Source organism: Python bivittatus, unplaced genomic scaffold (genome assembly GCF_059951505.1).
Source record: "Python bivittatus isolate LINGU-HERP-01145 unplaced genomic scaffold, Pbiv_v1 ctg000850_np1212, whole genome shotgun sequence".
Taxonomy (NCBI): domain Eukaryota; kingdom Metazoa; phylum Chordata; class Lepidosauria; order Squamata; family Pythonidae; genus Python; species Python bivittatus.
Genome location: NW_028277112.1, coordinates 5,224,427 through 5,249,838, shown reverse-complemented (window position 1 = coordinate 5,249,838; position 25,412 = coordinate 5,224,427). Strand labels below are relative to the sequence as shown.

At 37.7% G+C, this 25,412-nt stretch overlaps 1 protein-coding gene across 3 annotated transcripts; it reads right to left on the bottom strand.

The window, feature by feature from the left end:
- Nucleotides 1-88: 88 nt before the first annotated feature.
- Nucleotides 89-25,398, bottom strand: GFM2 (GTP dependent ribosome recycling factor mitochondrial 2). Of its 3 annotated transcripts, XM_007426377.4 has the most exons (20): nucleotides 25,143-25,205; nucleotides 24,792-24,879; nucleotides 23,970-24,015; nucleotides 21,211-21,308; nucleotides 19,486-19,611; nucleotides 16,810-16,898; nucleotides 15,053-15,141; nucleotides 13,077-13,137; nucleotides 11,801-11,986; nucleotides 10,400-10,480; nucleotides 8,422-8,570; nucleotides 7,823-7,963; nucleotides 7,635-7,734; nucleotides 6,905-7,094; nucleotides 5,908-5,984; nucleotides 5,094-5,232; nucleotides 4,796-4,981; nucleotides 2,526-2,641; nucleotides 2,046-2,228; nucleotides 89-474 (listed from the first exon to the last, which is right to left on the bottom strand). In XM_007426377.4, exons 1-20 carry the CDS (start codon nucleotides 25,185-25,187, stop codon nucleotides 346-348), a joined length of 2,319 nt encoding a protein of 772 aa, XP_007426439.1. In that variant the 5' UTR covers nucleotides 25,188-25,205; the 3' UTR covers nucleotides 89-345. The 3 variants fall into 3 exon arrangements, with proteins under 3 accessions (XP_007426439.1, XP_087986275.1, XP_025021295.1); XM_088130149.1 differs by lacking the exon at nucleotides 11,801-11,986 and having other exon boundaries at nucleotides 90-474; nucleotides 25,143-25,398; XM_025165527.2 differs by lacking the exons at nucleotides 23,970-24,015; nucleotides 24,792-24,879; nucleotides 25,143-25,205 and having other exon boundaries at nucleotides 91-474; nucleotides 21,204-21,308.
- Nucleotides 25,399-25,412: the final 14 nt, after the last annotated feature.

The following is a 25,412-nucleotide window of genomic DNA, read 5'->3' as shown; positions in this document are numbered from 1 at the left end:
CTATGTATCAGTGTGAATTATATATCAAAAGAGAGAGAGATAAAACCACATAACTCTACAAAACCTTCTACATAACCACTCTGACCAGAAAACTACTAGTGCTTATTTTATCTACAACATAATATAACAGTTCAGGAAAGACACTTCTAGTTCTTCAGTGGAATAACTGATTCCAGTCATGAAACAAAATGTCAGCTTTCCCCAAGATGAATAATTATTTATATCTTAAAATTTCTACTGACACATAAATAAGCTGCAGCAGCAATATATACTCTGACCATTGTAAGTCTGACATAAATTGCTTTTTAACAAAGGATTAAAACCAGTCTGTATTCATCCATGACATCATGCCAAACCAGTCCTTTTATTAAGCAAAGCATTTTGCTCATAAATATTCATTGGATGGTAGCTTGCCAATTCCAGTGTAAATGTAGCAGTCCCAGATGTCAAAGAACGTAAAACTGTTGAATAGCCCTGGAAAAAAATGTATATCACAAAAGATCATAAGATGAAACTACTTCAAAGACAGAAAAAATAATTTTTACAGATACCTTGAAATACTCTTTTATTGCTAGAGAAGCTGTAATTCAAGAACACAATACAGTATGTTCTGCCTGCAATTGCAAGTTTAAATTTGTTTAATTGCAAGACTACAAAATATGGTTTCCTTGACTGCTTCTGCAAGTTAAATTGACAAGAAATGAGGCTGCTTTACGCACTAAGGTGGTGTGATTTAACTAATTTTTCTTGGAGATTTTTATCATAATACTGTTAGCCCAGTAGAGAGAGGAAAGTGCTGACTGAACTATCTGATAGGATAGCAGAGAAGATGGGCCAGACAATATAATGCTCTAATATATGAACTATACAGCCCAAGAAAGATGCCTTCCTGAATAAACTTAATCTAAGGAGACAACTGTTCTAGATAAAGTTCTTAAATTTTATGGTAGACTTAGAGAAGCTTCCACCAACCCCTCAAAATGTTCAGCTACTTTGTTCTATAATAAACACATGGAATAAGCTGAAGTTTTGTTTCTATAAAGGAGTTAAGGAAACAGCTTGCTTTGAAGCTGAAATGGCTTGATCTGTGGTTGTTTCTTTTGACTGGAATGATGATGCTCATAACAGCCAAGTTCTGTTTTGAGGCTGGAACAAAAGAGCATGTTTTGTTCTGACCTTGAAGCCTAGCATTCAAAATACTGTTTCAAAGTAAAAACATGCTTGTTTATTTATTTATTTGGTAAATTTATATAGCTGCTTATTTCATATACATGTCTCTGAGTGGCATACAAAGTTAAAAACACAAAACAATACAACAAAATAACCAAAAACATAACAAAAATCATTAAAAACAATACAAACTGATAGGATGGATGGACGTGACTGGGGAGAGTGGTCCCTCAAATAACCTGACCCCATGCCATGTAAGGCTTTGTGGGTCAGCACCAGCACCTTGAACTGAACTCAGAAGCAAACTGGTAACCAATGTAACTCACAGAGCAGAGGTGTAACGTGCACTGATCTAGTTGTGCACATAACTGCCCGCATTGCCACATTTTGCACCAGCTGAAGTTTCTGGATGCTCTTCAAAGGCAGCCCCTTATACAGTGTGTTATAGTAACCCGTGCAGGAGATGACCAAGGAGTGAGTGACTAAGCGTAGGGCCCCCTGGTCCAGGAATGGGTGCAAATGGCACACAACCCAAAGTTGGGCAAAAGTCCTCCTAGTCACGACTGCCACATGCTCGTTAAGCAGGAGTCGTGAGTCCAGAAGGACCCCCAGATTGCACACCGCATCTGTCTGAGGCCACGCCACCCCATCCAGAACTAAAGACAGTACATTCCCAGGTCCAGTGGCCCCAAAACCCAAAGCCACTCAGTCTTGCCTTGGTTGAGCCAAAGCCTCTTGCTCCCCATCCAAACCCCCACAGACTCCAGGCACTGAGACATGTTGCCATCTGTACTCATGTTTTTCAGGTTTGCTGTAAAATACTCCACAGTATTCACAATATGCAACTTTAGTTTCTCACCAGTTAAAGCACATACCATCATTTCTGCTAGGGGGACAGCTGCAATCACAACTTGGTTATCTTGGCGACCTTGAATTTCTTTTATGCTGCCTCTTCTCTGTGCAAGGTCAGCAAGTACTACACCAACATAATTTTCAGGCACTGTCACTTCCAGGTTCATGACAGGCTCCAGGATTTGTTTATCAGCATTCTTCAAAGCCTAAGAAATAAAATTATAACTTTCTTAACGCAAATGCTTCTTCAGTGCAAACATCAATCTGCTTAATACTAATTTGCATTAGAAAATCAGCCTGAAATGAAGGTTATATTTGTGTATGAATCAGAAAACCTTACTTCATACAAATTATGAATAACAGAAGTAAAAACATTTTTTAAAATGATATGCCATTTTAAACAGCTTTGTTATGAAGATTATGAATTATGAAGATAATTCAAGCAAAACTACAGAGGGTTAAAAAATTACTATTTGGCCTGGATAAGATCATTTGATTCATACCTTTTGCAGGCAACGAGAAGCACATGCAGAAACTATAGTTAGTGATGTATCAGAGTTTGTAGCCACTGCCCGGACTGTGACTACTACATCTTGAACTGGGAATCCCATAAGTGGTCCTACAATATGAAATATGAGTAACACATTAAAATTTAACATTAAATCAACCACGCAGATGACAATCAGCCTGTTCAGGTAGCATCATTAGTTTTCTTTTCAAGGATACTTTGTAGACTGCAGACTAAACATCTCAAGCCCAGTTCACTGACCCGTAACAAAAATAACTGGGATGACTAAAGATATGTCTGCTGAAATACACACAAAATAAGAAATTGACTCCTTTTTTATTCTAAGTTATCTAAAATAAGATTTCTTATATTACTCTCTGGCTTCAAAGAGGTTTGACTTGGGAGAACTGTTACCTTGGAAACAACAATAAATATTAGAAATGTGCAGCATTTCAGGTCTGAAGCTAAAAATATGCTTCAGAGTAGGAATGAGCATTTGTACTGAACTTGTATGCACCTCTTTATAGAAGCTGTAGTTTTACCTAGGATTGTATTATAGCCATGGGATCCCAAGAAAAGGCACATCCAAGTTAAGTAACAAGGTGCTTCTGAGTGAGCACGATATGCTGTTGGTGCCTCCTTAATTGTGCAATTTCCTGAGATTACATAGCTACTTTATAATCACCGGAAAACATACAGCTTCTTTAAGATGGTACCAACTGATGCAATGTGCATGCCCACACCCATTCCACAAGACTGCACATTTTTAGTGCATATCGTTAGGGATTTAAACATTGAAAGAAAGAAAATAATGACACCTTAGTAATAAACACAAACAGAGAAACTGCAACTATTCTCTCTGGCAGCTTTGTTTATTAGCATCTTCAATTAAAAGAGAGAAAGCAGGAAAGATGCTAATTTCTGCCTGGCAAATCTTGCCAAAATGCTCCTGTAGTAAAAAGTAAACTCAGCTGGACTAATTTTTATTTATCCTTTTCTAAAGTACGTGTGTTACGTTCCAATAATCAGCACAGTTTATAAACTGAACTGGATACTTGTCATTTCTCTTTGACAAGTAATCAGTTGGGCACTGGTTTTTGATAGTGTTTACCTCACAATTTCCATGCAAGTTTGATCATCAATGAAAGACTTAGACCTATAGCATCAAATGTCTTAATAAAGATCATTACACTAATGGGTGAACTCAAGTGAGCTTGCACGTACAGCCTCTTAAGCAGCTGCACAACAACAAATACATACATATGCTCTGAATTGGGCGCCTTTCAGGATTCCTGAAACAATGGGACAACAGCTTTGTTCATTATTTTTTTTAACGTAAGTAGGAAAAAGGTTCAAGTATGTTATCTGAAATACATGAAAAAAATCCAGTTCCCACAAACACCCATAAATTGGGAATAAGGCTATCACATGTAGTCTTCTCTGCAAGGTCCATTACTAACAACCCTATAAAAATACTAAATGCATTTTTCAGAACTGCACTGTATGGAAACATGGAATCAACCAAATGTGAATATACTTAGACACGTCTACAGGGGAAGGAGGAAATGGAAACTACTTCATGATCTAGAATTGCAACATTTTTTTTTAACCGCATCCTATTAGTGTTAATTGAAAAGTACAACAGCTAAACGTATGTCCTCGTTAATTGAAACTTTTTAGAAAATGCTTCATCTTGGGTGATAAAGGATAAAATAAAATGAAGGAATACAATATACTTTTTTGCTAAACATTCATCTTCAATTGATACTTAAGAGCTACTATTTCTTTAACCAACTTCCCAGATCAGACCTATAGCCAGAAATGCTTAGGTATACTTGACACAGTTATTACAGAGTGCTGAGGTTTTCACATTTCTAATTTTTATATTAATCTAAGGGAAAAACAATAAACAGCAAAAGCTTTCAGTAATTAGGCAGACTGACTCTAAGTAATGTAAGGTCTATTGTGACACAAAGCCACAACTGGCAATTAGGATTTATTAGCTTCAACATATTCTCTTTGGCTATCCATATACATGACTTTGCTTAATTGCTTTGATAAATCTTTTCCCATAAATACTTTTGCTCTATTTATAAACTCTTAAGGTTGCAGAACTCAAGTTCAGGACCACACTGCCATATGCTATTATGTACAGAGACTTAACTTTGTTTTAACTTTGTAGGTCTGCTTAACAACAACAAAATCTCTATTTCTTCCAACAAACAATTCTAATATCTTCAGAACAATAGCTGAAATAACTGTTACCTTGAAGGTATGAGGTTGAAATTCCATTTTCTATAGCTTCACGAAGGTTAGGATGAAGTAAGTCATTGATATTTTCAGCATACTCAATGACAGGTGCTGTTGCTGGCATCTCTCCCTCCCCTGGTTTAATTCCCAACTCAATAGTCACTTGATGTCGCTTTTCTCCTATCGTTCTGTCCAGTGTATCTATAATAAAAACAACATACCAAACATACAGCTCAAGAAATCAAATTAGCATAGTATTAACTAGCCACCAGTTTTAAGTCCTTCATTTGCAGGTCCATGACACTTAACATACCTGCAGCTTCAACTGAGTTTTGGATTGTTTCTCGATAAGCAACCTGAAGAGGTCCAAGGTAAGTCTCTAGTTTGTATTCACGCTTGATTCGGTCATGAATGATGTCAATGTGTAGTTCTCCCATGCCACAAAGAATTGTCTAGCAAAAATATTTATAAAACCAGTATCATCAAAAGCATGGAGCATACTGTTCATTTTTCAGAGTGACTTCATAGCAAAGTGTCATCTTTTGGAAGAGGAGAGAGAGTGTAATGCAGACAGAAGAATGCATTTGTCAGTGATTTTGAGCTAAACTGCCTCTATCCAATTTTCAGAGATTCCCTTCTTTACCCTCCCTCTCCAGGAGCAGATTTGCTGGGAATAATTGCAGCTGCAATGGGAAGGTAAGGTGAGAACCTCCTTCTCTCAATCCAGTTGCACATGCCTATATGGATACTTGCATAAACACGAACAATGAATCATAAATGTTAGAATGAGTAGGCAAGCTCTGCAGCCAGAGATGAAACTTTTGTTCCTTCCAAAGGCTACAGGAAATGCAAATGTTACATGGTGATGTCACCAGGAGCTCTAGGTCCTAATATGGGATGGTGGTGGATGGGGTGCAAAATAGGTACAGAAAGACAGCAGAAAGTGAACACACTTAAGGTGTTTTGTATTTCAGCAAAACCTCCCAAAAATCATTCCGTAGATTTCAGCAATGTGATCTGGAAGTAAGAGGGGCCTAAAAAAGGAGTAGGGGGTTACATGTGGCTCATCCTTCCCTGCTTTAGAGCACAGAGATAAGTTTAATAATAATAAGCACTGTAAACCTTACTTGCCCTGTATTGGGATCAATCTTAACTTTCAGACTTGGATCCTCACGCTGCAGACAAATCAATGCTTGATCCAGATCTGGAATAAATAATTGATTAGAATAGGTACAGAGAGCATAACTGTGGCCCTTCTCTTCTTCTGTACTACAGATCCCAGAGCTTCAGCAAGAAAGGCCAATGGTGAGGAATCTGGGCATGCAGCTCTACAGTATCTAGACAAACTGACTCTTGTACCCTCAGGGAGACTAAAAACAGTAAAAAGAGACAGTTCTCAATAAAAGATGTGACTTATGTTACCAATAAGTTGTTCCACTCTTCCAAAGTTAAAGTAGCAGTATACTGGACCAGGGTTTCCTAACCAAACCAATAATTAATTATCGTATTCTGTTCTATTAAATATTCTGATTTTCAAACTACAGGCCAAAGCCCACATGGATGGGAAGACAATGTTTCAAAATTAAAGAGACCAGAAAGCAAGCCAGGAACAAAAAGCTACTTTAGGGTTTCTTCTTCCATTGTTTACCTCTCCTCTCTTTTTAAAGACCATAAAGCTGTTCTGTCAACCACCACTTAAAAAATGGTGTTTAAGATTTTTTTTCCTCCTTGTCCCACTTGTGGGGCAATGCAAAATAAGGGAAATCTCACACTTTTAATCCTCAAAAGCTACTGCAAATCTCCCAAGTCAGTTCCAAAAAAATCTTTCAAACAGCCCAAGCTGTTGACTATGACTATGACCATCTTTGTGCAATGCCAGTACAGTGACCTTTGGATACTTGTCCTAAAATCTGAATTAATGACATTACCTGTTAAGCTAGAGAACTATAGCATGTTTGCACGCCCTCTCAAACCATCCCATAACTGGAGGCAGAGTCTAGATAAGAATACTAGTCATCTGTAATACATCTTTGTGCCTACTAATAAACCACAAATAATCCCATTTCTTTAGGGCCATGCACAGATTACAAGCACAACTCTCATATTTCAGAAACTGAATTGCACCTGATTGTCTGACCATGGAAGGTGGCTCTATTGTACAAAAGAAGACTGGCTCTGGAATCTCAATGCCAGCTAACAGGAGGTTCTGTACTTCACTAGCTTGACCACGTGCTGATCCCACATTTCTTCCAGCTCGACAAGCTGCAGCCACCGCAGAAGCTTTTGAAGAAACAATGGTGTCGCCAGTGCCACTCTAATGCAAGCCAAATAACAACGGCACAGTGAATGGCCAGCACACAATTGCTTTTCATCACTAAAAAGCACCAAACATTAATTGGCTGTCAAACACTGTCTTTCCCAGTTAAAAGACAAGCACATCTAATACAACAGTAGCAAGAGCAACTTCTTTGTTTTGCACTGCCAGCAGCTATAATTATTATTTTTTGCCAATAAAAAAAAACTTTAAAAAAATGGAACCACCTTTTGTGAGGATTTCCATGTATTATTCCTCTCTAGAAAAATAAATGTCAAATACTATTCCATTTATAATTAGACATTTTCTACAGTCTCAAGGAATATATGCCATTAAATGTCTATGGCTGAGAATTTCGGAGCTGCACTCTCAATCTATTTGGAGGGCACCACATTCAGGAAGCCTTGACTAGGCCAGTTTACAAGTTTACTCATGAGAAAACTGAAATCAGCAAAACGGATTTGATTCCATGCACTAAAATCTTCATGCACTTTTGTTTTTACAAAAGACAAAATTTGAGGGATCACAGATTTTTTTTACCTGTTTCAACCCCACTGTCAGGGCAATGTTGCCAGCTGTTAGTGAAGAGATTTCTATTTGCTGATCAGCAAAAGGCAGGAGCAGGCGACTCATTCTCTCCCTGCAACAGTTGACACAGGTTAGGCTTTAGTCCCCCATTTAGTTCAGCTCATACACCCTTTTTCACCACCAACCCATGTTTAACTCACGTGCAATTTTTGTTAATATTATAGACTGCTGATTGAGGCTTCATTGTGCCAGAGTAAATGCGCAAAAAAACCAATGGTCCACGCTGTTTGTCATGAAGAACTTTAAATGCCAGAGCACACAAATCATCTCTGTACCACTGCCTAGAAAATCAACCAACCAATCAATCAATCAATTAAATAAATAAACCAGTCAGTCAGCCCACCTATTCACCCTAGGAATCATGACATGAAAAAAATGTTTAACATTTAGCTGCACATCCATTCATTGAAAGCACCATAATTACTGATAACTGAAGGGTTTCACTGGATATTTGGAGAAATATTATTTGTACTTACTTAATCACCCTGAAATCCTCAGTAGGGGGAAAAACCTAGAGACATGATTTATCCTTCCATAGTTCAGGCTTCCTGGAATCCTCAGCCATCTGTGCCTCTTACAGCATAACAGTTGCAGCATGTTACCTGTGCATATCTCCCATATTTCTCATTCTTGAAAATTCAATTTACTTGCCCATCCCATAAAATATTAAATTTTCTTTGCCATGGCAAGTTTTGTTTATCTTTGATCAAATGAAATTACATCCTCACCCCATACTCACAGGAAGTCATAGTTGCGTTCATCTGGTGCAGGCAAATACCTGGTGACTGCATCCAACAAGGGCTGAACACCCTTATTTTTCAATGCACTTCCGCAAAACACAGGCACTGCTTTTCGAGCCAGGGTTACTCTTCGTATTGCAGCCTGTAGCTGCAGAAGATCAAGGAAACACAATTATTTTAAACAAATATACGTTTACAATTCAATGCAATATGCAGACCAAGTGGCTGGCTACAATGACTGACTCAAAGAATCAAAACTTTAGATAGCATAAATTGCAGGTGTTTTCCACTTCTTAGCTGCACTAATTGGTTTTTGTTTGGCATTATTATTTCAAAATTTATATCTCACTGTCCTGTTCATAGGGCATTCGAAATGGCTTGATATCATTACATTTTTATTATTATTATTATTATTATTATTATTATTATTAAATTTATATGCTGCCCATCTCCCCCAGAGGGTGATTCTGTGCAGCTTACAATTAAAAACCAAGACAATGAAAACAATAAAAATATAAATATCCCCCAATTAAAACACAATACATGGTCTCTATCAAAGACACTGAACATTTTTCCTGGACTAATTTCTTCTCAAGCTATCATAAATATGAGTCAACTAACCAGAGCTACCAAAATAAATATTTTCTATGAAAAAACACTCCCAAATATGCTTTAACTTTATACATTAATGGCTAATCTTAATACATATACTGTATTACTGTTGCCTCTTGGTTATAATTCCACGATGCTTACTACTGCTTTTGGAGTTATCAATTCTTATTTTGATTTGAATTTATAAACAGGGTCTCTTAATTTTGATTTAATGGAAGTGGTATCTAGCTGCTAGGAAATGAATGGCTAGCCACTGAAACAAGCACAAACAAATCTGAGCAAAAATAAGAAGCTGTACAATGCAGTCCCCTCTTCTCTTCTCATATGGTTTGATTGTTATGTAAGAACCAGGGACTGTTGTTTAAAGTCAGCAACAAAATTACAAAGCTGGCTTCTTATCCACAGTTGTTCTCAACTAGCTTTCGTGGAATGTGACACTAAACTCAAAAAATGTCCTCTTTCATATTCAGACATATAGACTCATTGCCTCTCTCCTCCCTAATCTCCACCTTGTGCATGAAGAAGCAAACCATGGTTTCATGAAATCTGAAAAATAGCCCAGGATGATAAAAGCAAATTATGTTTTACAATGAAGGTTTCCACAGAATTATTCAAGTTCAAGAAAAAAAAATCCCTTTTCTATGAATTCAGCTAAAAGTGCTTTATACCTAATGTAACAAACACTTTACACTATTGTACTTGTAACTTGCTGCTTTAAGGATGCTCACATGCCTTGAAATAACTGACTTGTTCTTAACAAACTTTGTAACATTCCTCCAAGTCTAACCAGCTCTCAAACTGCTTGCAAATCTTTCCTCCTGCTCAAACATCATGGGCTATTTGACATATTGCAAATCTAAACCACTTGATTTTCTTGAACCACTTCATACTGTCTGAAATTAAATGTTAATAAGACTGAAATATTGAGAACACTTGCTCAATTTGAAAGGAGTGGGTGGTGAGTTTTCTGTTTAGTAATAATTCTCAAGTATTAGTTACATTTCATATACAAACTAATTTAAAATAGCTTTATACCCACTTCAGAGGATTTGATCCAGAAAGGTGACTTAAGCATTTAATTGACACATAAATCCAACTCAAATTTCCTTTTACCATAGCACATCCTGCAATCCAGTTTGATTCAATTCCCTATCATTTCCCACTAATCATTATGACTACACCTGGTTACCTCAGACTTGAGCTATATTATACAAAAAAAGGTATTCCTCTTTAGCCTTTCCCAACCTGGGAAGCTGTGAGCAATGACCAGTGCTGTTGGAAAACACCAGAGGTGTCTTTTTCCAGCAAAGGTATATTTTTATAAATAAAATCCAGTTCACATGATGAATGAGTCAAGCCACAGACCTCATTAGCTGGTAATGAATCAAAACTCTCACTGAATTCTCCAAGGACCAATTCAGCAAATTCATCGTCCAGGTCTGCAACCTTTAAAAGAGAATGCATTTCCAAATGGTTAACATTCCACATTATTCATATTAGGTCTGTTTGCTTCTTAATGAAATTAAGAAGTAAAGGTCATTTAATTAATTTAACAACATGAAAACATGAATTCCCATAATTGCTAGTTAAAAGTATCATTTTTTAAGCTTATGCAGCTACAAATCCCTTATGCCAGAGATCAGCACTATGGCACCTAGGGAGACGAGGGCATCTACTATATGCCTAAAAGGTGCCCATGGCACCCCAAAATTGATTCAATTTTTTAAAAAATAAGTGATCAAAATAGTAACATAATATCTTAGGATGAGTTTCCTGACATTTCACAAGGGGGCAGGGGATGTTTTTTGTTGGAGAGATCCCCAACAGTATCACTGTCTTAGTCTGATATGGGCTAAAAAGTGAGAAGGAAAAAAATCTCAGATTTACCTTGATTTACCTGTTTATTACCAGGTAATAAACAGCTAATTAAGCTCAGGTAAAAAAACTAGCTAAGCTATGACAACAAGAGATGCAGCAGTCCATATCATATTAACCAGGGCTAATGTTTACACTGGGTAATAATAATAAATTAAACTTATACATTATTGTATATTATATTGGATATTACATTATAACCAAGTCTCAATGACTCTGGGCAGCTCACAAGAATCAAACAATAAAATAATGCTGGAAAGTCAATATGGTACTAGAGTTAATGCTGGATTAGGACATGGGGAGTTGGGGTTGAACCCCTATTCAACCATAAAATGTAGGGGAGGGTATTCATCTAGCTGGGCCAGGATGAAGAGGATGAAATACACCTATGCCATTCTGAGCAACTTTCACTAATTAAAGGAAACATTAGCTTGCATTAAAGGTATTTCAAATACTTGCCACTATCATAGGAGCAATGAAAAATTTAACAATTCTAATCCAAGATCTATCTAACGACAAATGAGTAAAACACAGCACTATTCTCATTAGCTGATTGCAGCAAATATATGTAGGTCTCAATGTATTGCTTCCTATCACCAACTACCCATATTTATTTTGTCTTCACAATTCTCAAACAGCTGTACATCTGACATTATACACCAAGCTCAATTAAACTTAGCCTACCCTCTCCTTGGCTTGCACTTCATTACTTCCAGGTCAGCCCTTCCTGATTTATTTACTCTCCAGATGTGTGCACCAACTTCTCAAATTCTCTAACCAACAAGGCTTTTGCTTGAGAATACTGGGAGCTAAAGTCCACACATTAGAAGGGTGCCCAGTACTTTTTAATTAAATTCTCATGTGTTTTATATATTTACATTAGAACTTTACTTGTTCTATTAAGGCATGTCTTGCATCATTGGCATTTCTTAACAAGTCAAGATCGCCAGCTTCTTCCAAGGATTTCTGCTGAAAGGTCTTTCCATCATCCAATCCAGTCACAGCACTCCAGATAACTTGGTCCTTGGTCACCACATCAACTATTCCTCTAAAAGACTTTGCCTCTCCAATTGGCAACTGTATAAAAAATATATTAAAAACTGCCAATGTCAGTAAGATAAGCCACAGTAACATCAAAGTAACACTAAACTTTGTAACACTAAATACAGATAGGGCTCCACAGTGACCCTACTCCATCAACTACATTTTTAAAGAGCTATGTGGATCTTTGCAGAGATACCACTCCAGAGGGCAGGCACCACAACAGAGAAGGCACACTTCCTGAGTCCCTATAGATGGCATTATTTAATTGAAGGGACCCGAAGCACACCAACTCTGCCTGATCTTACCAGACAGGCAGAAACCATGGAAAATAGGCTGTTCCTCAAATACAGAGGCATGCCCACACAGCCCGTGCCACTACATTCTGGACCAACTGTAGTTTCCAAGTAGGCTTCAAGGGCAGCTCCATGTAGACAGCATTGCAATAATACAACCATGAGGTGACTAGAGCATGATTATCTGAAGTGCCTCTCAATCGAGGAACAGGCACAACTGGCACACAAGATGAAGTTGTGCAAAAGCCCTCTTGGCCACAGATATTACCTGCTCCTTGAGCAGGAGCTGTGGGTCTAAGACAACCCCCAGACTGCACACCAATTTTGAATGGGGGAGTGCAACCCCATCCAAATCTAAGGTGGAAATTCCCCAGATCTAGGGGGCCTGAAAATCCAGACATTCAATCTTGGAGGATTGAGCCTGAGTCTGTTCCTCTTCATCCAGACCCACAGTGTTTCCAGACATTTGGACAGTACATTGATGGCATCACTTAGCTGGCACGATGTACAACTGGGTATTATTCACCAAACTTTACAATCCAGTATTATGCAAACAATAAAGCAATTACAGGTAGTCCTCATTTAGTGACCACAATTGGGACAGGCAACTTGGTCGTTTAGTGAAGCGATCACTAAGTGAAACCACTACCGTGCTTACGATCTTACTTCGGCTTTTCTTTCCTTTATAGACCTGCAAAGGTCATAAATGCGAGGATTGTTCGCAAAGTTACTTTTTCATCACCGTTATAACTGTGGTTGCTAAATAAGGCAGTTGCTAAACGAGGACTACCTGTGTGAATTAATAAGTATTAATCACTTCTTAAAATTACCTGTAGAAGCAAAGGCTTCACCTTCAACTTTTGCTTGATACTCTCAACCGAATGGATGAAACTAAAGACAAAACATTACTCTTTTAGAGAAAAAAATTACTTATCTTTAGTCAGTAAATTATAATCTTCCCCAAACTCCCAGAGTGATACAACAACTACAAAACTCAAAATAAGAAACTGTTCTTTGGCCATAATGCTCCAAAAAAACCCCTAACACCTATAAAGGATTTGAAATACTTTATTCACCAGTTAACTCTATCCATTGAACTGCCATTATTAAAAATTAATTATGACAAACAAATGAACCTTTACAGTATGCAGTAATCATAATAGAATTAAAGAAGACCATGCTAGTGCCCACTTCTGCCCCTTTTCAACAGCTAGGTCAGTGATGGCGAACCTAGGACACGCATGTCAAAGGTGACACCCCAGAACATTTTGGGTGACACACCAGCATTCACCAATACCCAACAACTATTCTCCCTGTTTGAGTTACCAAAGAAACTGAGTGTTTTTCTCATATTTCATTTTTGTAATTATTTGACATTTCTTCGACTGTATTTTTAAAAAATAAATATGTAAAGAATTGTTTCTCTTTTCTTTGGGGGTGGGGTGGGGACACGCCAGCAGAGTCAAATTAGGCATTTTCTGAATGTTTGACACGCCAAGCCCAAAAGGTTCACCATCACTGAGCTAGGTCTACCAGAACATATACAGTTATGATAATCCTACAGAAGGGGATAATTTGTCTAAGCAAAAAGTAACTGAGTAGGCTTTCACTAGTAAGGGCCCTTGCTTGCTGGATGACACATTTGTGTGTATATATATATATACACAAGCATACACATGTATATACACAGATCTAGGCTTTCACTAGTAAGGGCCCTTGCTTGCTGGGCCCTGGATGACACATTTGTGTGTATATATGTATATACACAAGCATACACATGTATATACACAGATCTTGCAAACAGTAAGTGCTTAGCCTCTTTAACTGGTCATTTGGAAAGAGGCTTGCTAATGGAAGCCTCCATTGGAAATTACCATCATTTCTTGTTTCCTAGCCTACCTGTCCACCCAAATCTCTTAAGACATTTTGCAGGAATGAAGTATCAACTTTTCCTGCTAATTGCCCATCAGCTGTGGTCACAGCTAGACACCTCAGCTTCAGGAAAGAGATGTGAGTGCTATTTCAATTTGCTGAACGTTGATACAGTTAACAAGACACACACAAATGTAAACAAAATTAAAGTGAGCTTTATTTTTTTTTTAGATTTTTTTTATCCTGCCTTTCTTATTTTTTTATAAATAACTCAAGGCGGTGAACATACCTAATACTCTTTCCTCCTCCTATTTTCCCCACAACAACCACCCTGTGAGGTGAGTTGGGCTGAGAGAGAGAGACTGGCCCAGTCACCCAGCCGGCTTTCATGCCTAAGGCGGGACTTGAACTCATAGTCTCCTGGTTTCTAACCTGGTGCCTTAACCACTAGACCAAACTGGCTCTTTATTAAAACTCTTCTGCTTATACTAAGATCTTGCACTCTACACAGACAGATATTCACATTCCTCTGTCACAAATACTGTAATTACAGATAAATGTCATATAGTCAACCAAGATACCCTCAAAGATGGAGGCCTTTAACCTAGCAATGCCACAGCTATAGCAAATTGATCAGCAACAGGCTCACCTGGAGAGTGTATATTGTCTCTGGAGAAGAAATCAAAGTTGAGGCAAACAAACATAGGTTCATCATAAAGTAGATCATAACTGCATTTTCTAAGGTCAGGAGTTGGAAATAGACAGGGTAATTTTTCACATCCCATGCAATCATGCAAGTGCCAAATTATAACTCCAAAACATTAATACTGATCAATTATTAAGACTCTGGGGGCATCAGCAATAGCCTAACACTCAACATTGTTGTAGTCCTTCCTTGTTTCTCTGCCCTGAAAAATAATAGTTATCTTGGTACCTTGCTCCATGTTTGTCCATCTTGTTTAAAAAACAAATTCGGGGTATATGGTGTTTGTCTGCTTGCCTCCACACTGTCAGAGACTGTGCCTAAGCAAAAGTATACAGCATTAATCAGTTCTGTTTATTGGCAGTCTTCTGTCTCTTACAACCATTTAAACATTATTTATTTCCATGATATACAAAGGAAAAGAAACTTCTGCTTCTACCCATGAAATGTGCAATAAGATTAATTTAATGGATAAGCTAGGGGCTAACACAAGGACGGCAGGAAATGTGGACACATTGCAGTTGAGAAGCAGTTACAAAGACCTAGAGAAGCACGACTGCAGGGTTGGAGAATCCTTACTTTGAGAAAAGGCCAAAAAATTGGGAATTAAAAAAAAGAAATAAGTAAATAGCAGACAATACAATGGAAGCCTTAAGCATAAATGAGATGGAAAGAGGGAATATTTTCTGTCATAATATTAGAAGTTGAGTAAGCCAGTTATTTTATAAAAAATCACATCATCAATAGTACTACTTTATAACAGTTGCTATAGGTTTTTCTAGTCACTTTTTAAAACCATAGCATAGCTTATCTAAATACAACGTTCCGAGATGTATGGATTCTAAATACTGCGGAAAGACACCAAGCTAGGACATGTCCTGCTAGCAACTTCCGAGAGCAATTTCACTGGTAGCTATTACTGAGCTTAAAGGACTGTGATTAAATCCAGGAAAACATTTCTTCTGCCATGACACAGGTGATGCTGTCTCAGATCAGAGTATAAATAACCTATTCTGCGGCATTTGCAGAAATCGGAACTGCTTTGGCATACTGATTATACATCATAACAGTTCCCAAAAGATACTGTTCTGTACAGGGGGAAAGGCTTGTGTATTTGTCAAGGGAAGTGGGTGATGTGCAAGTTGCTTCACCTTACTCTCAGCTACATGGTCTTTGTGCATGTGTACATATGGATCACAAAAAAAATAAATAATCAGGCTGAACATCTGTTTTTTGCTGGAGAGAAAAAGTTAAAAGCAATGTGGGTCTGTCCCTGTGAAAGCTGAATCTCTCTGCAGTAGAACAGGAATGTTTAGGATGCTTGGAATTCCACAGCTTTGGCCACACTGTGCTTCTTCCAACCTTTCAAGTAGACTTCCTTTTTGTTTGGACATGTGTTCTGCCCATACCATGTATCCAGCCATTCGGGTATGTTTTTGTGCATATAAGATTTGTAGTGACAGAGGGAGGAATCAGGCAGGAACCAGTGGCCCAGTAAACCAAATTGTTTCTATTCACTGACCATATCTCAGAGATAGTATAGCTGCTATGCTGCCTAGTAGGAGGGGATAAATAATAAGGTCATCCATATGGGTTTATCAGAAACATTTCATTATGCTGTAGTTTACACTGTCTGCCTTTTTCTTTGTCTTGTTTTTGAAATGTAGTAGGCCATAAGCTGTGGCTCTGCTTTTGCTCAGGGGTGCTCAGAAAGGGCCAATGCTTTGCTAGAAGCCTGGTGTACACTGTTTATTGTTCATATACTTAATAAATGTATGTTGTATCTTCAAAGTGATTTGGTTGCTTTAGGTGAGCCAGGTTTTGGCCGCAACACTTTTTCCCTCCAACATACATCCTGTAGACATGCAAGCAAAGGAAGTCATTTGCTAGTGGAAGTAAGTCTTAAGTTCTTGCCTTCCCCTGCCTTAAGTTCTTGTTCTTAAGCATATCCAAGACAGGAAGCAAAGCCACCAGAGAGTAACTTTTACCTCCACTCCAGCTGAAGCATCAAAAACAGCCACTGCCCCATCTAGCACTCGCAGGGAACGTTCCACCTCCACAGTGAAGTCCACGTGACCTAAAGTTTAGTCCACATAGGAAAGTAACAACAGGTGTTTTGTTTCGTAATATTTTAAAAACATGGCAAAGGCAGTATTGCTTTATATTCTGCATTTTAATTAGTTTGTCATGAATAGAGCACTCAATCAAAGATCACGGTAATATATAAATAAAATACTTCATGCAAGAAGAAGCAAAGATTCTTGATGGGCTTTAGATAAATTATGAAATACGATTTTTTTACAACATGGAAGGTTAAGATGTCAAATTTATTTATTCATTTCAAGTGGCTTACAGCAAAACATACAATACATAATGTTACAGTAATTCACGAATTATCAAATACATCAAATAACAGTAATAAATATCATCAATAAAAATCCAACATAAAAATTGGAATAACAGCAAAGCAGCCATATCCATCCCTAAATCAGGTACATCCCCCATTCTTACCTCAGCCTCCAAGCACAAATGTAAAAAATCATGTTTTTAAAGCTTCTTCCTAAAGTACAGCATTCAGTGGCCCATTCTCCTTCCTATAAATATTTGCATTTTTGCATAGCTATTCTAGGGAATTATGTTTGGCAGGGCTGTGCAAATCCCTGAGAAGAAATGCTACAGAACACAGGGTAGCATATTGGAAGCCCCTCTTTTCTATTAACGCAACCATGCCTTTTCCAGGCTTCCGCAGTTGAACTGGAAGCTGCTACCAGATGTCTTCACCTGCACGCACTTGCACTGTGACCTCACTTCCTGGGAAAAGAGAAAGTAAACTGGCTATGCATCAAGTTGTACTCAGAGACAGACAGGAACATCTTCTGAAGCAATTACGTGAGACTGGATGCTTTTGAGATCCAAAAAAAGAGATGCTTCCCACGTTCCAAAGCAACTTTTTGACGACTTCCAGGTGAGGAAATGGCAAACTAGGCATTTCCAAAAGAGCAGAGATGATGACGGAGCAATGACCAATGAACCAGCAGTAAGCTCCATCCAATGGAACCTCTCTGGATAAGGAGAGGATGAGAGATCACCCACTTGTGCTCCAGATGGCTGTTCCTTGCGAGGTGACCACAGAAAGCAGTCACCCGTGGTCTGAGCACCAGGAGATGAGGGAAGCCATCAAGCTCTCAACTGTGGCAGAGCCTTTAAGGGCACTGGGTTTGTCTAACCTCACTTTCTAATTGCTTTTGGGTTTACAATTATTTCAAAGTTATTAAAAGAGGTCTTCCAAACAACAGGTTTGAAAAGCTACCTGGTGAGTAAAACTTCATCCCCAAAGAGAAGAAAAATTAACTAACAGTTTAAATAATTTAAAGAATATAAAATAAATGGCAAAAAGCTAAATAAGAATTTAATTTAAGAAAGTTTTAAACTAATTAAGGGACCAGACGAATTTGGAATATTAGGACTTTTGCTAAGACTTTTGAAAAATTGAGTAAACAAAAAAAATATTTTCATGGGATCATGAATTGTCTAGTCTATTAGGAAAAGAGATCATTGTTTGAAAGTTGGAAATAAGAACAAAGAAACCTGAAACTTTGTGAATACAGAAATGGGACACTAGAGGGGACTAAAGTTCCAGGCAGGAAAAAGAAAAGTGAAATTTACAAAAAGACAGACAAAGGTATGACACTTGAGACATTTCAAAGGATCCTTGAAGAATGGGGAGAGAAACTGATAACTAAACTGACAGCAATCATTTCTGCACCTGTAAATGCATTATTTGAAGAAGATTCCAAGGAAAAAGTAAAAGATATGAAAGAGAACAACATGGAAGAACTTATAGACAGGATGAAGAGGTGAAACAAATTCCAGCTGATGTAGAAATATTGGAAAATAAAGAATTTGTGGATTATAAGACAGAGATGATAATCAGAGTGGAATTACAAATGATAAACCTAGAAATGAAAAATGACCAGGGCAAGAACTTATTGCTGAATTTACAAAAGAGGGTTTCTAAAGACCTGAAGAAACTTTTGAGGAAGGAAAGTTTTAATGGAGATTCAATCCTATGACAGCAATTTGATGAATTAAGGATTAAAATTGTCAGAAGCAAAAGAAAGAAATACAAAACTGACTTAGGGTTAAAATAATAATTATTTCTATAAAACTCTGGAAACCCATTATGGACTTTCTGTTGACACTTGGCGACAATGATTTTTGGATTTGTGAATGGATAAGGGGGGGTTATGGGAAGAAGTGAATTATGTATGCAATCTTAAAGGGGTGGGGAAATATTAATTTGTCTGTACTTGTAAGGAAGATTGGGAGTTGCTTCTTTAAATATTCTTTTTTCTATCTCTTTTCTTTTTTCTTTCTTTCCTTTTTTCTTTTGCACTTTGTATTTCTTTTCTGTCTACTCTCTTCTTTCTTTTTGATTTCAGTTTGTATTATCTTTTAGTACCGTAAAACTCTTAAAAGCACCTTTTTTTTAAGGATGTACATAGCCCTCGGGAGGCGGCTAGGCCCAAGAAAAAGGTGTGCTGAGCTGCCTGCTCTCCTCCTGAATCAGCTATACTGTTCACTGCCACCTGAAATGAACACTATTTCACTGCCACTATTTTGTTTAGCCGGTCGTGCTCCTTAGCGTTAAGAAGACATGGTACCTGGTGTGTCTATCAGGTTGATTCGATAGCCTTTCCAGTCAAAAGTGACAGCAGCAGATTGAATGGTAATGCCACGTTCCCGTTCCTGTGCCATGAAATCTGTTACCGTGTCACCATCATCAACATCTGTTTAATAGGAAGAGCATACTTTTTAATCAAATAACTTGCGCTCTTGATAATATAATAAATAATAATGCTATAGAATATAAACCTGGTAATCCAGTTGGTTACCAACTTAGTTGAACAGGAAACACATAATATGGTTTTGAATTGTACAACAATGATATCAGTCTCACTACAACCAGGGGTCCTATCTCTTGGGCTAGTGCAAGAAGTGTAGGTTGATCAGTTGCCCAAATATAAATAAACAGTGAAAGGTCCTGTATAATTGCTGAGCAGGTAGAGGTGTGATGAAAACAAAAAAGTCAATACAGCTGCAATGTTAGTCAATATCCCATATTTTAAAAACATAAAGATTACAACCTAAAAAACACAAACCAGAGGGAAAGAAGTCAGGGAAAGAAGAGAGAAAATCAAATTAGGTTCTAATTTTCATTTGCAAGAAACAAAGGTGAGTTCACATCATGCTAAATCATAATGGCATTTTCTTGGTTCTGATTTGGCATATTGTGCAAGTACAGCTGTTGTTTTATAAACCATGATTTGTGGCTTAGTCACATGAAGCCAACAAGTATGGCTTATTCAACCAAGTATGGATAAACAAACTACAGTGGTACCTCGGGTTACGAACGCCTCTGCTTATGAACTTTTCGGGTTGCGACCAGCTCTGGCCGCAAAAATTTACCTCGGTTTGCGAACTCCGCCTCGGGGTACGAACCGGATCCGCGGCCATTTTCTGGCATGACACGTGGTCCGCGGCCATTTTCCGCCCGTGCCACATGGTCCGCGGCCATTTTTCCGCCTGTGCCACATGGTCCGCGGCTGTTTTTCCGCCCTGCCGCGCAGTCCACGGCTGTTTTTTTGCCCTGCCGCGTGGTCCGCAGCCGTTTTTCCACCCGTGCCACGTGGTCCGCGGCTGTTTTTCTGCCCTGCCGCGCGGTCCGCGGCCATTTTTCCGCCCTGCCACGTGGTCTGCGGCTGTTTTTCCGCCCTTGACGCGTGGTCCGCGGACGCCGGAACGGATTAACGGTAATTACATTGAACCTTATGGGAAAATTTGCTTCGGGTTGCGAACAAATCGGGTTGCGACCAGAGTCATGGAACAGATTAAATTCGTAACCCGAGGTACCACTGTATAGCTTAGAACATTTTGCAAACTCTGTCGCAAAGCAAAAACAGTCCTCCTGCAGATTGCTTAAAGGTCAGGTACTGGTCTTAGCAAATCTCTAAGAAATAGCTTTACATTCCAGTTTTCCATGCCTCACAGGCTCCAAAGCCTAAGAAGGGGGAAGGAAGTTTGTAAGTGGAAATGGCAAAGATGGCACTTTGTCTTGTTGTTCTTTGCTGCCTCCCCTCTTTACAGAAAAGTTGGCCTCTAAGGCAGTAGGGATGGGGAGTTGGCCAGTTCAACTCTTGAAAGGGACAGCAAGCAGAGATAGCAAAGATGGCAATAAATTAAGTGCAGCTATCTCTAGTTTACCTGGGAAGTGGGATTTTGTTGTAAATGCTTAAACCTTCTATGAAGAAAAGGATAAAATGGATTTTAACCCATATGAAAAATAATTATTGCACTTAAATTTTTTTCTTATCTCACATACCACTAACCTCCAAGGGTTCTTATGTACCCAGAATAATACAACATTCTCTCTGTGGTCGTTGTTTTTCCTGCATCTATGTGGGCCATTATACCTATGTTGCGGATCCTGAAGAAAAATAGACAAAGTTTTTTCATTTAGCATCAAGTTATCATTTTTAAATGTTGAATTATTACAATTTTATAAACAATGTACAAAGAAAGCAACTCTATTCATTACAGTCCAAGCACATCTCACTATTCACAATTCTCACAGGAAAATAAAATAACAAGTCAGAGAAATATGAAACCCATTTTAGTTACACTACAGCAGGTTACTACTGGAAAGTTACGTCATAAACTGTATAATGTGTAAATGAATGATGGAAATCATTTATGATACATGAAATAACATTGTTGAAAGCATTCCTTTCTCTCCTTTAAAATGCAAGGAGCTTATATTTTTAAAAAATACAGCAAGATTAGTATCAATGTGCAAGGTTTAGTTCTTGATAAGCAACTTAACTCCAACACACAATCTACCAGGTTAAACTGTCTATTGGGATGTCAATATTAACACCTGAGTGAAAAAGACTTTATATATATGAACTCAAGTGAATGAACGTAGCAACACTTAGAGAACATTTGGATTAAAAGTGGAGGAATGAATTAAAACAGTATTTTTGTGAGTGTCTACAAAAGATGTGGATGATACCTTCTACAAGTAAAAAGAAGATCTTGCAAAGAAACTGGAAGTGGTGAGGAACCTTAATTACTTAGCCATCTGTTGAAAGACAAACTCTGCCAAATTTCTCTTTCAGGAAATTCCTGGCTTATACTGTAAATCATTTTGAGGGATGGTACTCAACTTCAGAAAGTAGAGGAAAGCACAAAATGATCAGCTATCCCTGATTTGATAATGACTAATGGAAAATAATTTTTGAAGAAGCAGAAGGAACAAGGATATTGGGGGAAGTGATCATGAGATGCTGGAGTTCTTGATTTTTAGGAAAATTAAAATTAGATGTAATCAAACATATATCCTTTAAAAAGCAATGGTGTGGCAGGAAAAACTAATCAGAAAAGGAACTCAAGACACATAGGAGTTCCCTAAAAGGAGATACTACAACCACAATTGCAAATAATTCCATTGTGGTTACACAAAAAGCTTAGCAAAGAACTGCAAACAAAGATGGCACTAGTAGATGAATGAATGAATGATTTAGGCTAGCAATTTAAAAGTAACCTACAAACATTAAAATATCCAGATAAAACATAATAAAACAGGTGATAGCATAAAAGCCATAGGGAGTTATTTCTACAACTTTTGAGAGAACTGAAACACCAGTTTTGTTGGTAACAGTTGATATGATGACCAAATCTCCAAATATTTAAAGCATTTACAATTTTGATGATGTTGCCCAATTTGACCTTTTTGCAAAATCTACTTGATAATTAATTAATCAATAGATGATTATCAATGCAATACTGAGCAAAGGTCCTCAATGCTCTCTTGAAGCTGACTGGTGTTTGTAATACAGAGCATCACAACATAGTAGTTGTCATAAATGTTAATCAGCTATTTTAGGAAGATTTGACTAAGGAACCTAGATGAAGATAATTACATATCTAATATACAAACCAGCTTAAGCACTTCTTGAGTCAGGATACAATTTGTAAAATGTTTCAAAGAGTTTCATTTTACTTACAATCCTGTGTTCATATTCAACTTGTAAATAAGCATGAACAAATGTTTACCTATGGTGGAAGCCTAAAACTAACCTTGAATATTTCTCTAGAGACAGAATTAAAGTTACACTTAAAAATGACACATGCTGCATACTGTATCACTTCAGAAATGGAAAGAGGGTCAAGTCATCAAGTAAGAGTACCTATAGGTAGTCAGGAACTGTAATAGAGGTGTCAAGAACTCAAAAGTAAGCCAACATTAGTGAAGGTTGCTACGAATTACAAAAAGGACTTCTTTAAATAAATTAAAGGAAAAGAAAATAATGAGCCTACCAGCTGCTTAATTATGGTCAGATGCTAAACAGTTAATAAAGAAAATGCAGAGGTACTGAATTCCTATTTTCATTTAGTCTTCTCCAGCATAAAAATATGTACTCAAAAAAAATTGGGAAGAATTGAAACTTGAGACTGATAAAACATTATCAGGGAACGCCTCTTCACTTTAAATGAATTTAAATTTCTAGGGCTGGATGAATTGCCCCTAGGATACTGAAGGGACTACGTGATGGTTTAGCCAAATTTTCATATATTTCATTTTGAGAAATCCTGGAGCACTGGGGAAGTGACAGACAGCGGTAAAAGGCATATATTGTCCCTATCTTCCATAAAATGGATAAAGGAAGGTCCAAAGAATCAGTTTATCCTGTTTTTTTGTAATTGTCTTTGAAGGTTTCTTAGTAGAAACACAAGAGAAAAATATTCTAATGTAAAATGTATTGTCGAAGGCTTTCACGGCCGGAATACGATGGCTGGTGTGGGTCTCCAGGCTGTGTGGCCGTGTTCTGGAAGTTTTGTTTCCTAACAATCATCCTGGGCACAGAGAGAACTGCTCCTGTCTGTGCTCCTGCTCTCTGAAGATGCCGGTCACAGATGCTGGCGAAACGTTAGGAAACAAAAGTTCCAGAACACGGCCACACAGCCCGGAAGACCCACACCAGACACCATTCTAATGTAACTTAAACATTTGTTGCCTAATGAGTTTTCCAGTCTTATAACCAAGGAAGTCTTCTATATTTTACATATAAAAAACATTATTACTTACTTAGTTATTGGTGGAGTTAAAACAGAACGTAAAGATTTTACTTCACCTGTCAAATAAAAACATTGTTGGCATTTACATTTGTAATTATGTTAATAAATAGAAAGCACCATGTTTTACACTACATACAGGCTCCAACCAGAGGTACTCTGCTATTGAAGAGAAGTTCCTCTACTTTTTCCGTTTCAAGAAATAAGAAACACTGTCTATTCCAAAAATGCTAATCACACTTAATCTGGAATGTGAGAAGAATGTCTAAATTCATTTTCTCACAAAAGATGATCAGCAATCAGACTTGATAGTATCACTAAGCTATCTAGCAAAATATTCACACTGCAAGTACACTACATACATGACTGGGGGCTATACAGAGGATTTATTCCCTATCAGCAATGCATGTGTAGATATATTGTGCAGTATGTGTTCTGTACGAAAATGTATTTTGTACAGGACCATCTTAAAGAAATTTTTTTAAAATATTCAACAAAATAACCAAGAAGTAACCTGAAAAATTAGGAACTTTTTATCTTCTTTTGCCTGCAGAATTTCAATGTAAGAGAAAGCACTACCAATACAATACTGTATAAGTAAAAACAATATTCAAAATCGTACTACATTATCACCTATTTCTTTCTCTTTATAGCAATGTATTAGAGCAGTGTTTCTCAACCTTAGCAGCTTTAAGACAACTCACAGAATTCCCCATGCTGGCTGAAGAATTCTGGGAGTTGAAGTCCACACGTCTTAAAGTTGCCGAGGTTGAGAAACACTGTACTAGAGACAAATAAGCAATACAGATTTAGAAATACTTTTTCAAGAAATTACCTGCTGGATGACTGTAATTTCTTTGACGATTCAAAAAGTCTTTGGAGCATTTTATAGTGAGAATTCTTGCTTTTCTGCAATGCGTACACTTTGAAGAAAAGATACCCATCAAAACAGAAAAATCCTATTACTTTGCAATTAAAAAAAAACATAATAGCATAATGCATGTTACTAAAGAGAATGCTAATTTATTCTAGATTATATGGTGTGTCATTTTAGACACATTAATGCACACACCCACCGCAGTTTCATGAACCCCGCTAAGCTAACGAAAGCGAAGTATTTCATCCGTGCAATATTAACTGTTTCACTTTTATACACTCATTGAAAAACCACGCCGTATAAACGTACCCCTTGGAGAGAGGGCACGATCATTTTTCTTGTATTTCGAAGCATATTCACCGGCCAGCCTAATCATGTAAATCGCTGCTACCGGAAAGGTAGTTCAGGTAAAAAGCGCTTTATGCTATGGAAATCGATGCATCAAATTAAATCCTATAGAAGCAGCGCTACTATTCGTCTTAACAAGACACCCTTCGGAAACTAAAGGTCCTATTCGACTACCCCAGCTCCCTCCGAGCGCCGCAGACACACTCGAGGAGGTTTGTCCGGAAGCTTCCG

Excerpts from the sequence above, each read along its gene's own strand:
- GFM2 (XM_007426377.4), bottom strand. The coding sequence starts at position 25,187 with ATGCTTCGAAATACAAGAAAAATGATCGTGCCCTCTCTCCAAGGG. Across the intron at positions 24,016-24,791 it reads AAATTACAGTCATCCAGCAG|GTGAAGTAAAATCTTTACGT; the intron begins GTAATTTCTTGA and ends TTTATTTGACAG. Across the intron at positions 21,309-23,969 it reads TTAACTCCACCAATAACTAA|GATCCGCAACATAGGTATAA; the intron begins GTAAGTAATAAT and ends ATTTTTCTTCAG.